The 16,377-nt window shown below is 33.7% G+C and overlaps 2 protein-coding genes across 2 annotated transcripts; both read left to right on the top strand.

The window, feature by feature from the left end:
• Window positions 1-331: 331 nt before the first annotated feature.
• Window positions 332-4,894, top strand: LOC120350841. Its single transcript, XM_039425796.1, has 2 exons — window positions 332-606; window positions 3,554-4,894. Exon 2 carries the CDS (start codon window positions 3,884-3,886, stop codon window positions 4,892-4,894), a length of 1,011 nt encoding a protein of 336 aa, XP_039281730.1. The 5' UTR covers window positions 332-606; window positions 3,554-3,883.
• LOC120352640 lies at window positions 748-3,193 on the top strand. Its single transcript, XM_039434062.1, has 2 exons — window positions 748-911; window positions 1,630-3,193. The coding sequence occupies exons 1-2, from the start codon at window positions 768-770 to the stop codon at window positions 1,825-1,827; spliced, it is 342 nt and encodes a 113-aa protein (XP_039289996.1). The 5' UTR covers window positions 748-767; the 3' UTR covers window positions 1,828-3,193.
• Window positions 4,895-16,377: the final 11,483 nt, after the last annotated feature.

Genomic DNA, 16,377 nt, shown 5'->3' on the forward strand with positions numbered 1-16,377 from the left:
ATAGTCGATTTTCATTCTAGTATTAGTCAATTCATTACTTTCAGGTTTATTCTGCTATTATTTATATGCATGGTTGTGATAAAGTGGTCGGTAATATTTGATTCAATTATAGTTGCTAATATATCAGGATTTATATTATTATTTTTGAGAAAAATATGGTCTATACATACTATATATCTATACATACTATGGTCTATACTTGATTTTGCAATTATTCGCATTACCTATTGTTTTGGTAGGATGAGTTGTATTCAGGACTCAGCCTACCTGGTCCTCTATTAATTTTGCTACCAGAAAAGTTATTTTGATAGATATCAGGTGCATATTTATCATTATAAGTTTGGCCGTCTCCGGTCCGGATATTTCATATTGACATATGCTTAGAAAATACATTTATTCTTATTCATTATTTTACATCAATTGTGTAATGATTATTGTCTTATACTTTTATTCATAGTGTTTATTTCTGTATGTTCAAGGGTAATATTTGAATGGAGTTGCTCATACTGATACATTCAACCAAGCACTTATGTCATTGTTCCCAACAATTGGATACAACACCAGTAGCCATCCAGTGTAAGAGGAGGTCGAACATTTTCAATTGAGGTATCGTTCCAATTTTCAATATGCCTCCTAAAGGCAAACGAAACAGCCTTCTCACTTTGAGAAGTGGCATCATTAAAAATCTATCTTGGCTTTATACTGAATATTTCAATTTTAAAATCAATGATGAAAATGATTTTCAAAGATTCCCATCAATCAACGTTATGATGCAATCAAAAGGAAAGGGTTGTGTTTCAATTGCCTTAATCCTTACACTGACAATCACAACTGCTCTTCAAAGAGATGCCAAAAATGTGATAAGCGACATCACACTGTTCTACATGATTCCTTTACTAGCAATTCAGGAGGTAAGAATGTTGTTTCTAATGTGATTCAGTCTCAGAATGAGTGCACCGTTTCTAGTGCCCATTCATCTTCAGCGTCAAATTCAGTTAGTTCACAATCTGATAATTCAGAAACAACAGTTGTTTCACATGCTGCTTCATCCATCATTTCTGATAATAAGTCATCAGTTCAAGTATTACCTACCGCAGAGGTTCTGGTTGTTAGTACAAATGGTGAATTAATTGCATGTATGCTTTAATGGACACAGGAAGTGATTGTTCACTCATCACTCAAGAGTTGGCTGATAGATTAGCTCTTCCTTCTCGTCATGTAACTAATCTGATTAATGGAGTGTCCAGTATGCAAGCCAAATCTACAGTTGTTCACTCAGTATTAATAAAATCATCTGATCATACTTGGTCAACGCAACAAGAATGTATCGTTGTTGAGAAATTTGCCTCATGTATTCCTCGTGTCACAATTGATCTTAACTATTACAAGATTCCAAGCAATATTCGACTTGCAGATCCAAATTTTCATAAATCTAAGAAAATTGATATCCTATTGGGTATTGACGTTTATGCCGCAATCATGACTGGCAATCAAATTATTGTGTCACCTGATGTTCCAATCCTACAAAATACAAAACTTGGCTGGATTGTTTTTGGCTCTTGTCAATTACCTAAATCAGTGTCACTCAAAAAACATCTAATCAATTTGTTACCAATTTTGTCTCCACAGCTGAAGTCTCCAATCAGTTGGAAACCTTCTGGAAGCTGGAAGAAGTCTCTTCAGTTATTCCTGTCTCTCCTGAGTGTGCTAGGGTTGAAGCACACTACAAAGAAAATACCATCAGGCATGAAGATGGTCGTTTCCAAGTGTCCTTACCTCGCAAGGATTCATTTGCCACCCTTGGTCATTCAAGGACTCAAGCTATGAAACGTTTCCATTCATTGGAAAAAAGATTTCTTAAAGAACCTGAGCTCAAACCTCAATATGTTGGATTTATGCAGGAATATGAAGATTTAGGTCACATGCACCCTGTACCGCCACCAGCCCCTGAGGAACAAGTCTATTATATTCCACATCACGCTGTCTTCAAGCCCGACTCCACTACAACCAAAACAAGAGTTGTGTTTGATGCTAGCGCCAAAACATCAACCGGAATTTCTCTCAATGATGTTATCTTCAAGGGTCCTGTTGTTCAGTCAGACCTTTTTGACATTGTCCTACGATTTCGTATGCGACCATTTGCTTTCATCGCAGACATAACTAAAATGTACCGCCAAATTCTTTTAGATCCTTCTGATCGTAATTTGCATCGTATTTTTTGGAGAGATGATACTTCAAAACCTCTTCAAGAATACCAATTGGCCACAATTACTTATGGGACAGCTTGTGCATCTTATCTCAGCACTAGAACCTTTAATTTACTTGCTGAACTTGAATCAACACCTGATTCTCCATTGTATCATTCAATTCATCAAAATTTTTATGTTGATGACCTAATCTCTGGTGCATCTACATTGGAACAAGCCATGGAATTGTCACATCAATTGCTCACCACTTTGAATAAAGGATGTTTTGAATTAAGGAAGTGGATGTCCAATTCCCCTGAGTTACTGAATTCACTACCATCCAATTTGCTAGAAACTTCCATTGTTAAACCAATTTCAGATCCTGATAATGGAATAACCAAAGCTCTAGGTTTACTGTGGAATTCCAATTCTGATAGTCTATCCATCTGTTCTAACATTGATAAAATTTCTGAAAAGACTTCATTCACAAAGCGTGAGTTTCTGTCAGTTATTGCTTCAACTTTTGATCCACTTGGAATCATTAGTCCCATCATAATCCTTCAAAAATCTTATTTCAAAATTTATGGCTTGCAAAAATTGATTGGGATGATAGTCTGCCCAATGACATGCTACTGAAGTGGTTGCAGATCATACAAGAACTATCCAAAATTTCAAGCATTTCAATACCACGTTGTGTAGTATCAAAAGATCAATGTTCCATAGTTGAACTTCATGGTTTTTCTGATTCTAGCGCTACTGCTTATGGAGCTTGTGTGTATGTACGCACCATCCAAAATAATGTTGTTCAAACTCATCTTCTTTGTGGAAAATCACGTGTTGCACCTCTCAAGCCTGTCTCCATTCCAAATTTGGAACTTTGTGGTGCCTTAGTATTATCACGACTCATTAACAAAGTTGTAAGTGCTTTGAATTCTCTTGATTTGACTATTTCAGGTGTTTTTCTCTGGTCAGATTCTCAAATTGTCTGCAAGTGGTTGCAGTCTCCTCCTGACAGAAAGTCAATTTTTGTTCCATTGAGAGTAGGTGAAATCCAAGAATCTACCTCACAGTATGTCTGGAACTATGTGAAATCATCTCACAATCCAGCTGATTTAATTTCTCGTGGCATGATTCCTAGTGAATTAGCAAACAACAAACTCTGGTGGCATGGTCCCCCATGGTTGGCTGATCCAACTGATAGTTGGAGGTCATTCTCTTCTCATGTAGCTATTCTAGCTCCCAATACAGTTCTTGTAAATACTGCAGTTGTTTCACCTTTATCCATTATTTCTGAACGTGTTTCCAATAGTTTTAAAATTATTCGTGTCACTGCTTATGTTCTGCGTTTTTTACATAACATTCATCAGAAAGTTGCTGATCGCCGTACTGACGCCCTTTCAGTTGATGAAATTGAAGATGCTGAAATTCATCTATTGAAGGCCATTCAAGCTGAAGCATTCCACAAGGAGTTGGAAATTTTACGTGCAAATGATGAGTTGAATGCCTCCAGTAAGTTTCATTCTTTGTCTTTGTTCATTCACTCTGATGGCCTCATAAGAGTAGGAGGACGTTTAGCTAATGCTAATATTGATTTTGATTTCAAGCATCAGATATTGCTTCCTGCCAATCACAAATTCACCAAGGCACTGATTTTTTATCATCATAACAAATTGTGTCATGCTGGTGTGCAAGCAACCATGGCTGCAATCAGACAACGGTTCTGGATACCATCAACAAGGCGTACTGTTAAGAATGTTCTGCGAAAGTGTATCAAGTGTTTTCGTTTCACTCATACTCAAGCTGCACAATTGATGGGTCAATTGCCCTCTGTGCATGTAAATATTGATTTTCCATTCATGAATGTTGGTCTAGACTATGCTGGACCTTTTAGTCTCCGTATTGGTGGTCCAAAGTCATGGACATTTGGTAAAGCCTATTTTGCATTTTTCATTTGCATGATAACTCGTGCTGTACATATAGAAATAGTATCAGAGCTGTCCACTTCAGTCTTTCTGGCTGCTCTCACCCGTTTCATCTCAAGACGAGGTATTCCAAGGAATATATATTCAGACAATGCTACCACTTTTGTGGGTGCAAATAATGATCTCAAAGAGTTAGGTGACTTCCTCAACTTGCCTAGCAATCAACAAATGCTTCAAAATTCAGCTGCATCTTTGCACATTCAATGGAATTTCATTCCCCCAAGAGCTCCTCATCATGGTGGTCTGTGGGAGAGAGGAATAAGAAATTTCAAGAGTATATATAAAATTATTGCTTTCAAACATATTTGGAATTTTGAAGAAATGTGTACTCTTTCTGCACAAGTTGAAGCTATTTTGAATTCTTCACCTATTGTTCCATTGTCTGAGGACCCTCTTGATCTTCAATTTTTGTCACCTGGGCATTTTCTCATTGCGCGCCCACTCAATGCTTTGCCTTCTCATAAGCAGAAATTCAAACATGTGAATTTTCTTGCACGTTGGAATAGACTTGCTGAAGTCACAAAGGAATTTTGGCAACAATGGTCTGAAGAATATTTAGTTACTCTTCAGAAAAGACATAAATGGTCTTCTTCATCACCCAATCTTCAAGTTGGCACTCTTGTGCTATTGAAGGATCCTGGGACACCACCAACACTCTGGAAGCTTGAACGTATTACAGAGGTTTTCCCTGGCTCGATGACAAGGTTAGAGTCATCCAGGTTCTAACTGATTCTGGTGTTTTCAAACGTTCTATTGCTAGTGTTGCACCTTTGCCATTAGATGATAGCGAATGATGCAAATCTCTTTAACATATTTTTTCTTTCTTCTTTGTTTTACAATTCTTCTAATTGCAAAACGGGGCCCAGTCTATGTTAAAACTCAATTTGCATCATCCTTGATTTTTGAACTTAGCGCGTTGCCAGTATAGCCAACGTTTGGCAGATTTAGTCTGCATTGTTTTCAATATTTGTATCTTTGTAATAATTTCAATTTGTTGTCTAGTATTATTTGATTAATTTCAAATTTGTCCTTTTTCACTTGCTTTTGAATAATATTTGTGTTTTGTATCTTTATTCTTGCATTTCTCACTTGCGGAAATCGTTGTAGGTAGGTTTTGCTCCACTCGGCTTGCCGTGGCGCTGGTGTGCTGCTTCTTTGTTTCAACTCGATTCCAAAATGTAAAAATTGGCCAACTCTTGTTTTCAATTTTCGAATTTGAATTTATTCCAGCTGAATATTCAATACTTTCATGTTTCATTGGCATATTTGCGATAAATATTGGCCTAATTCAATCAAACAACTTGTATGTCTTCACGGATTGTGTTTGAATCTCAAACTTCTGGTAGGTGTAACCTCACTTTCCATTTGAACACGCTTTTCTGAACTCAATTTTTAGAATTTAGTTTAAAGCTCTTTCCAATTTTACATTGTTCATCTATTTCAATCTTTTTTAAAAAATGTCAATTTAGCATTTTGATTCCATTGAATTCTCAGTGATCTACTTGTCAAGTTGCTATTCCGATTTTGTCTTTGTTCGGACATTACGTTTCAAGAGCATTCAATTATTTGCATTTCTGCAAAAATCCAAGATCATCAAGATTGCTTGATGTTTCTACAAATCTTTATTTCATATTCTTGTTTTCAAACTCTTTGTACTCTGAACTCTGTGTAGTTCAGAGCGCTGTTGCTACAGTCAACATATTTTCTTACTGTAGGGTATTTTCTTTTCCTCTGTCCACAGTTTGGATTTTGGGAAACTCAATCAATCTCTCTACATCTCTCGAATCAATCTGCTACCGAATCTGTTCTACAATTCTACCTATGATCGAATCTACCGATAAAGGTCTGCAGTCTCTATTGACAGTCGAAATTGCATCCACTTTGGGGTTCCATATACCCTCCCACTCACTTGGTCGACTGTGCAATTTAGCATTCCACTTTAGGGTTATGTATACCCTCCCACTCTCTGGCCGGTATGGTGATGATGATTTCCATTGCCGGAGCATTTCTTACAAATGCCTACAATCTTCGACAGCTTTTGACATCCTCAAGATACTCAGGTTGAGTAATTGTATATTCATCATAAATTTGTAATATCATCCATTCTTATTCATTCATTTATCTATTTTCATTCATTCATTATCATTCTTACTGCTATTGTTCATTTACTTATATAGATTTATCTTACTTATGAGCTGTGCCTACAAAGGCAATCAAAGAGTTTGTCATTTCAGGACATTGAATAATATTCAAAATTTTGAATACAAAATCATTTTATTTTTTTGAATCTTGTTTCTTTACAATTTGTTTCTTTACAATTTGAAAGTCTTTACAATTGGCATCACATTCAACTTATGTATTTTGAAACTTACATCACAATTAATTCAACAATAAAAATAACAATTATTCACTACTTGATTTTGCAATTATTCGCATTACCTATTGTTTTGGTAGGACGTGTTGTATTCAGGACTCAGCCTACCTGGTCCTCTATTAATTTTGCTACCAGAAAAGTTATTTTGATAGATATCAGGCGCATATTTATCAGTCCTGGTTAGTTCATTTTTAATCTTAGAAAGTTTTATGCTCTCCTAGATAACGAACAAAGTGTTAATGCTGAAACAATATCACTTTCATTCTATTTCAGTCTTTTATTGTTCAGTAGCCTTGCGATTTGACCTTTGGTGAATACTTTTTCAACACTTTTCTGGATAATAAACAACTCCAAACTGCACAGCTAGCAGGCATTGCAGGAAAATAACTTATGAAGAGGTCAAGAATAAACTAACTATTTACATAAACTAATTATTCACAATAAAGTGAAGTTTGATTTGTATTACAGTCATAATGATGCACACAGAAAGACTACAAACTAATATCTATAACAAAATAATAATCAACTGATAATGCACTGCAAACATTGCCTAACACTGCATTGTTTAACACACTACTCTACTCGACTGTTGATAATTATAATAATATATACACCGATAATAAAAAAAATAAACCAATAAACTGATCCCGATAAATTCGAAGCATTGCATTCATATAATTTTATGCATTGAAGACATGCTGGAATCGAGCACATGTTCTACAATTTATTTTTCCTACAGTTACGTTGAAAAGTGGCCATTGCTGCACTGATTACAGAACACAAAGAATCACTTTTCCGCTCTAGTGCGGGAAAAATTTTTCCTGCACTCCAGATTTGCAACATGGCAACGCAAAATACTTAGTAGGTTATATGGAGCAACAGTGCAGCAAAATCGAAATGAAGTTGGTAACAGTGACTGCTGTGGCTGCTATAGTGAGCAGAGGTGCAACGAAGCACACCGCGCAAATTATTACTATTATATATTATAACCAAGGACAACATTTTTATTCAATATGACAATAAATTAAGGTTTTTATCAATAATAAAATTACACAGAAAAACATTAGATGCATTTCAGGCAATTTTACCCATAATTACCCACTTTTCATATTCAATGGTAACTGTAGGAAAAACTTAATGTGAAATACGTGCGCAAAGTTCCTCTGCTGCACTCAAGAAACCATTCCGCCCTCGCCTATGGCTCGGGTGTAAACGTTTCTTTCGGTGCAGCAAACTGTCACTTTGCGCACTAGTTGCACAAATAACTATTGTACTACAGCCTACGTCACAGCTGCAGTTCCCCCACTCCAATTGCATTTCAACTCCAATTCATTAGATGAGTGACCAACCCAGTGAACTCTATACTAACTGGAACAGGCTGTCCAATGCTAAGCTACAGCCAAAAGTTTGTAAGGTGGCGTGAGTGAGACAGGCCTACCGTGTGGGATTCCCTTCTCTCTCATACTCATACATTTAAGCAGGTTGTTGCAACTCTTGAGTACGATTTTTCATTTTTAAAGTTAAAAAATGGATTTGAATGAGTATTAGGGCTATCAGTATTAGATCACAACCTTTTCTTTTAAATATTGTGATGTATTTGTCGTAAAATGCATAGAATTGAATAAAAATACGACCGAGAAATGGTGATGTATTGTGTTGCATTAGGATGCAAGAATGGGCATGTTAAAGGAAATGAAATACCATTTCACATGTAGGTCAAACATTTTTAGTCTACTAATTAATTTTAAGAAACCTTTTTGTTTTACATTCATGTCCAATACTTTTTTCTATATTGATCAGTTTATTTGACCAAAAATAAAACAACAAATTTGGTTATATTCCTAGTATACGGTGATAGTTTCTATGCTAATTGAAAATTTAGGCCTACTTTATAGAATCTGAAATAAAGAAACATAGTTGAAGAACAAATTAATCCTTATTCAAAAAAGAATAAATACAAATGATTAATAATTCTGTGTTATAATCATGAGATGACATAATTTATTTTAGGTTATGATGTCAAGTCTTGGCACCATAAAATAATTTTGAAGTAAATAACTAATCTTTAGTGGAATTGTGAAATTGAAAGAATAGATAGCCAAGTCAAGGTACCACTCAAATAAAATCGAATATTATTTTATGATAAAGAGAAGTCATATTATCTATAAAGCAATAAGAGAACCATGCAAAATTATAATTAAGCAATAATGAGAATTCTTTGGCAGAAATAAAATTATAAAGCGGCTTGTTTTATTATTGGCAGATTATAAAAAAAGATTGCTTGTATAATTTGAGGTTAGAATCCTTTGTTTTGATTTAATACATCAATCGATCTCAGATCAATCGACAATTTATTGAATCGATATCGAACAAATCAGCTGATTGCTCAATCAACTATTATGAATTAAATTATATTTTTACTCATAAAATTTGTATACTATATGTTAGGGAAGGTTTATGTAATGAGAAAACAATGATTATTATGTCATTCGAATATTTATTGAAATCTAAAAAAGTATGAAAAATGAGAGTATACAAAGCTCACATAAAAAATTAAATGTATATCACATTATAGCTTCATATATTGAGATTCATTTATTGGAATGTTCACAGGCTATTATCTAAGCTATTTATTTATAAACTTTTATTTATCTTTGTATAACAAAGTTGGAGAAACCCTGAATCTTAAGTAACCAATTACATCACGTTTTACTAAGATCAGAAAGCCAATCAGAGGAAGGCTTACAAATTGTTAAAGGAAGAGATGAAATTTTTCTGAGAATTGCTCTCTGGCTTGTGATCTTGACCTATGTGGCAGCACATGGATAATAGGGTCTTTTTTCCAATTAATTTTTAAAAGCATCAAGCCAATCCCTTTTTTAAATATCAAGTATATGTAATTAATTTTTCATTATTTGTGAACTCAGTGTTTGTTAAAGAGTTCTTAACTGTAAATTATTCCCGTAAATATATCTTTAATACTGATAGAAACTTGTAAGAAATCTGGACCATACACAAGCCCTGCAGAGTTGAAAGGATCCAGCTAATTAATTATTTGAGATAATTAATTATTCTACGAGAACTTCAGAACATCATTATAGTGAGTGTGCTAATTATCTTAAATGAGCTCATTTAACACTAAGGCCTTTATCAGTGAATTGGGGAATTAATTAAAGCACTAAGTTTAAGAAATTCGCAACGTGTCGAACACTATCATATATTTTATATGAACTCTTTTTATGAATCTATTTCATATATGTAGGAAGCTCATTTCCATGCATGGCACGAACCCACATACCCTGAGATTTTAAATTATTATTCATTGATCAAAGTATGTTCTATTAAATCTATAGACTGAACAGGTTTCAAGTTGTTAAATTCTGAACTGACTTGAAGTCCATATATCAGTATTAATAAAATATATATTCTTACAGCTCACAATATTGTGAATGCTAACGAATCCTGTGATAATTATTAAAATATTAGAGAATTTATTTATTCAAAGAAAATTATATTTATCAAGAAATATTTTGTCTATATTATAAATTTTATGGGAATATATTCTATGTTTTATGTCAGCATACAAAATTCTGGGAGTTCTTATTATTTTCCTGATTCATCTCGTGATATACAGTTTGAGCTGTCTTGGTACCAAGCATTATTATTCTGGAGCATATATAATTAGTGAATCAATTAATATTGATATTATTAAGAGCATTTATTACTTATCATCCTTTGATGATAGTAATACTATTCAGCCAGCAAAATCTTACTGATATTTACATTAATAAGTCTACAATATATCATATAAGTATCCAGAGAACTTCAAGAACTGGCGTTGTAAGTTTCAAGGAATTTCGAAAGGATAAATTGGTGCATACCTGTATTCATGACGAGCGTTTTAAGGATCAACTAGAAAAACCATAGTTGATTTTCATTATTCTCGATTGAATATATGGTTACTGATAATCAGTCACCAACTATCTTTTTGACTTCCTTATTGGTATTCCTCAATAACTTCACGAAAGCAGCGGTAAGAATTATTGATCACCAGGTATTGAAACCTATGGTGATTCATTATGTTGGGAGTATTCATGCATCTACTACTGAGCTAGAGCTGTGGTCTGAACCCAGCATATTTGCGAGCCGGCCGGCCTTAACTTTTTGCAAATCTATTTGCAAGCTAGGGATCTTAACAACTGCTCCAGTATATATCAAATATACCGCACCACAAGGTACCTACCTACTTTTAATTTGAAAAATATGATATTGATATTGCAGCTGAATTGTGATTAGTTTTTGAAACCTTTCCGTTTCAAATAAATAATCATTCAATTTACAATATTATAATAATTATTTAGCATATTTTACTGTTTGCTTATCATATGGTCATAATTATAATACAATTATTGTAATTGATATAAATGCTTCTTCATAGATTTCTTTGCATCATTTCTGAAACTCCCACACATACATGATTTGAAATGTTATCAGAATACCTAGTATATTGGTATCATTACATATTCAATAATCCTTCTTTATTGAATTATCATGAGTGTCCACATAATTCATTTTATTTACCTACTTTTATTTTTAAAAATATGAGATTGTTATCAGCTGAATTGTGATTAATTTTTGAAACCTTTTAATTTCAAATTGTTCATTTTACTCTGGTAATTATGTAGCATATTTTACTGTTTGCTTATCTTAGTCATATAATATAATAAAATGTTTCCTCGTTATTTGCTTCATTTCTGAAACTCCCACTCTTACATGATTTGAAATTACACCAATGCATACCTACATAATTCTACATTCATAGCCTGCTGTAAGTAGGCCTATATTATTTAATTGAGATATTTTCTTAAACAATAAATCATAAATCTTCCCTTTAACAATAAATCATATAATCCAAAAAACAATAGTATATCCTATCAAAATAAACATAAGACTGTTTTTAATAGTTTCAATTAAACACAGCCCTCCTTTGGACTGTGTATGAACAAAACTCGGGATTGGAATAATAAGGACTATGAGCCTGTTTTTTTATTCCCAATCATTTCATGACAGTTTATATTTGTCCTTGTTAAATAGAAATAAATAAATGATACGCTTCTCTGAAATCTGGCCCAAAGTTATTCCCTTGCTTGTGAAAAGTTGACAATACTAAAACTACTGCAGTCACAAATGAAAAAAATCTTTTCTTTATTCATATTCAACCTATTTCATTATTTTTGCTCTCAAAAAGTTATCAATGAACTGGAAAGGAAAAAGGAAAAATAACGCTTCCATGGAATAAGACATACAATATAGAAATAAAATAGAAATTGAAACTGTGCAATGCATTTTTCCATAAGAGCCAATGTGTTACAAAATTAAGAATCCCACAGCAATGCGGGTTGCCTATCTTTACCAGCTGCCTCACTTTCTTTGTGTTGCTAGTCCATTCCAGTTAGTATAGAGTTCACTGGACCAGCCTTCTCTCTACTAACTTTGGGTTAGACCTACTCGTACCAGTATAAATATAATATTGAAAAGTTATTTAAGAATTAATCCATTGAAATTACTTATTTTTGAATAAGATTTCTATTTTTCTATTATTTTTAGAAGAAATTTGAGTAGAATATCTACCAAATAACTTAATTTATGTTGTTTTGAAATTCAGATTGTTTGTTGTATCACAGCTTTTTAAATTAGCCGCCATTTCAGGTTTGTATAAAAATAAAATTAATCTGATCTCAGTTATGAAAGCAAATTTTTGAATCAAATTATGAAAAAATATATTTCCTTGATTAATTTGACAATGAATTGATTATTTTATCAAGGAAATGATCATTATTATTAGATTAAATTAAATGGGATGTATTGAGTAACAGCTGTTTTTGTCAGTGGCAAAATGGAGAAACTTGGCGGTGACCTTAGACCAGTTATACAATAGACACGCTGGGAAGTCTAGCCTCTGAAGCCAACATCTACTGCCAAATCCACCCATCTTGACGTCACAACCAAGCTAACAACAATGCATTGAATAACAACAATGTAAGTTGAACACCACAAACTCAAAAAAGTTTCTATAATTTCTATACGATGCGTGACGTCAAGATGGGTGGATTTGGCAGTAGATGTTGGCTTCATCGACTTTCAGTATGAATATACAATGAGCCGTGTCTATTCTATAACTGGTCTGAGGCGGTGACATTCAAACTGGTCTGAAGCGGTGACATACAAACTGGTCTAAAGCAATAATGTATAATAGTATATTTCGCACCTAGGGCCGAAAATGAGATATTTCCGGCTCGAAATCGGTTTTTAAGTCCGAGGCCGTAGGCCAAGGACTAGAAAAGATTGAGAGCCGGAAATACATTTTTGCCCATGGTGCAAACGCTATTTTTCACCACACCAAAAAAAAACTTCCCAATATATAAGAAATTAAAAAAAAAATAAAATTCAAACAGCCTATTTTGATAGTTTGAATCTTGGTTATGACAACTTTCACTGTCAATTAATTTCAATATTACTAATTAATAATTTACAATAGTGACAATATTTTTATACTATTAATATTTTGAATAATTGTTTGAATTTTTATAGCTCGTGCTTTGCGCCTGGTGCAATATCTCATGGATAGATGGATGAATAGAATTTTCATTACTATTTTGAAATAATGTGATTAAAAAATTAATATAATTGCATATTTCACAGTTTTGTCTCAAAATATATCTAAAAAATTGATTGAAATTTAAATTACGGTAACTAATATAAAAAATAGCTAATAAAAGTCGAAATTCATCGACAAAAAAAATGTCACTGACCGAGGTTTGAACCTAGATCATGTTTGTAATTCACTGAGCTTTGAGTTCTGATGTATTATGCCTTTACACTCTCGGCCATTGCATATTTTTGATCGAAGAGGCCTGTAAGTCAGGTAACGTATGTAGGCTACTATAATATAGTGTAGCCTATAGCGGCAAACTTGAAGCCGGTTTGCCGGCATTTTCACAACAAAATATTGCTCTGAAAATAGTTAAATCATAGAGAAAACATTCGAAGATTCAATCTTGAGTGGGCCTAATGTTTTCTCTATATGGTTTGATATTGAAGAAAAATTATCTAAAAGTTTTAATAATGAATTACGGAGAAATTACTAGGAATTTTTCAGTCAAGGCTGAGTTTCACCAGTAGGCTTACCTTAAACTTTAGATCTCTGCTGTATTTTCCTATTATTATTGTTGATTGTATTGCATTAAGAAGTGGAATTCGATAATAAAAAAGAAACAATTATTACTCTACCTCACTTTTAAATATTGATACAATTATTGTACTTTGATTTCAAATTCGATTCTTCACTTTTAAAGACTTGCGATACTTACCTTTCTGACAATGGACAATGCAGCCAACATTATATTGTTGAGGCTATGGAGATATCATCGTATTCTATTGTTTGATATCAAAAACACAATAATAAATATTAAATTATGAAACAGTAATTCATAAAATATATTATAGACATGATACCGCGATTCACGATACATAATTATATAGATTATTACAGTCGTTATGAGATTATCTCTATGATTTTTGTGAGATCGGACACGATCAGCTGTTATTCAAGGTCATTTTACAGCCCTAGGGCCGTAAAGTTTTACCGGCCTGGTCGGAAAACAATCACTTTCGGCCTCCATATGACGCACGTAAACCAGCTCATTACATCCAAGTGTGGCGAAAAAGCAATTTAAGTCAGCTGATAAGTCGGCTTTAGACCTGAGTGCTGCACGCCGACTTGGCAACGTTTTTCTCCTATCTTTCTTCACTGTCATTATAACGTGGACCTGCTCACTATAGGAACTTGTCAATCTCGACCTCTGTTACACGCTCTTCTCGCGTTCCACTCTTGCTCCCCCTTCGACCATCAATCGATCTGCTCGAGTGACGTCCGATTGCGGAGCAGAGCGAAAGTCTCTACGCACCTTTACATAGGAGGGAGTAGGGTTGTGTTTGTTTGCATCAAAACATGTCAACTTGTGGATTACATACCGGAAAACGGGAATGATTTAGATCTCCAAATTGTGCTCATAATTCTGAAAATATCAATCTCGTTTACCTCGAAGATCAAATTCCAATTTTTCTTCTAGATTATTAATAATCAAATTTAATTCATGGGACATGAATATTATTATTATAATAATGATGTGTTTGGTGAACCCAGCTTTACGGACCATTCTATATCTCCTATAGTTTTCGAGATATCCGCTCTTGAAGGTGTGAAATGGAAAAAATCCATGCTGATTATGAGCTTATAGAGAATCAAATTCTCTTCAATTTGATGGATAATTTCACATTTTTACGCATTTCCCTACGACTGTTGCAGCAGCTTTAGTGTTGAGTGAAATCTTCCGTTTTGCAACAATAGACCAATTGACAAAGGATTTGGAGGGAGTGTTATCAGCATTTTTGACTTTGCAGCTTTGTTGGGACTAGTCAGGAGGAGAAAATATCAAAGTCCCCATCCCTATCCCATGCGTTGAAGAGATGAGGGTGGTTTAAATGTTGCAATTTTCAGCTTTTTGCTTCCATGCTCATATCTTGGGAACAATGTGTTCAACCATCATGACTAACTATACAAAAATAAATTTTGATAAATTCTCTCCATCGATTCTTGAGAAGTTATAAGAGCAAAAATAGCAAAAAATTTGAAGCGAATGTGTTTTTTTTAAATGTCACACCTTCAAGAACGGATATCTCGAAAACTATAGGAGTTACAAAAGATGTGCAATGAATATTGAGGAATTTATGTAAGCTTCAATTTTGTATAGAACAATCATGTCCGTAAGATGCTTAGTTTTCGATTTATATGTGAGGAACCAAAAAATGGTACCTTTGAACAACCCCCACACCATTAGCACAGGTGGTAGGGGTGAGGAATTTTCAATTTTGTTATGTTTACCTCCTTACTACCCATAACAGAACTGCGGGGTCAAAAACTGTCTTCCAAACTTTTCCTTCTATATGGTACCCTTTTTTGAGCATTCATTGCCTGGACTAACATCAAATCAAAGATAATTTAATGCTCCACTACCCTACGATAGGGATTAATTTTTACGATGCATTGATGGAGAGTTATATGCCCTAATAAAGAGAAAAAAATTGGATGAAAACTTTTCATTTTAACAATTTTGAACCTTCATGAGTGAATATCTCGAAAACTGTTGGAAGTATCACAAAACTCCTCTGTACAAAAATTGTAGAGAATTTATCAAGCTTAGTTTTTGAATACGGTAGTTAATCATGTTAGTTGAATGCATTGCTCCCAAGATATGCGTGGAAGCAAATAGCTAAAAAATGCAAATTTTGAACTACCCTCATCCCTTTAGCACAAGCGGTAGGGATGAGGACTTTCGATTTATGGTCTCCTAACTAGTCAACAACAAAGCCAAAAACTGTATTCAGAACATTCCTTCCAAATTCATTGGTCTATTGTTGCAAAACTGGAGATTTCACACTCAACAGTAAAGCTGCTGCAACAGTCGTAAGGAAATGCATAAAAGTGTGAAATTATATATCAAATTGAAGAGTATTTGATGCTCTGCGATCTGATGGATTTTTCATCGATTTTTAAAAAGTTATAAGAGCTAAAATAGCAAAAAATTGGTGGCAAACGTGTTTTTTTGGATGTCACACCTTCAAGGGCGGATATCTCAAAAACTATGTTATGGAAAAAGTTGAGAGATTAATATTTTAGAAAATTTTGTACAGTGAACAGTATTTTGAACAGCTATAAACTTTTATTTTGTATGGAACAGTTTTTATTCTATGTTCGTAAGATACCGTACATAAG

Source organism: Nilaparvata lugens, chromosome 1 (assembly GCF_014356525.2).
Source record: "Nilaparvata lugens isolate BPH chromosome 1, ASM1435652v1, whole genome shotgun sequence".
Taxonomy (NCBI): domain Eukaryota; kingdom Metazoa; phylum Arthropoda; class Insecta; order Hemiptera; family Delphacidae; genus Nilaparvata; species Nilaparvata lugens.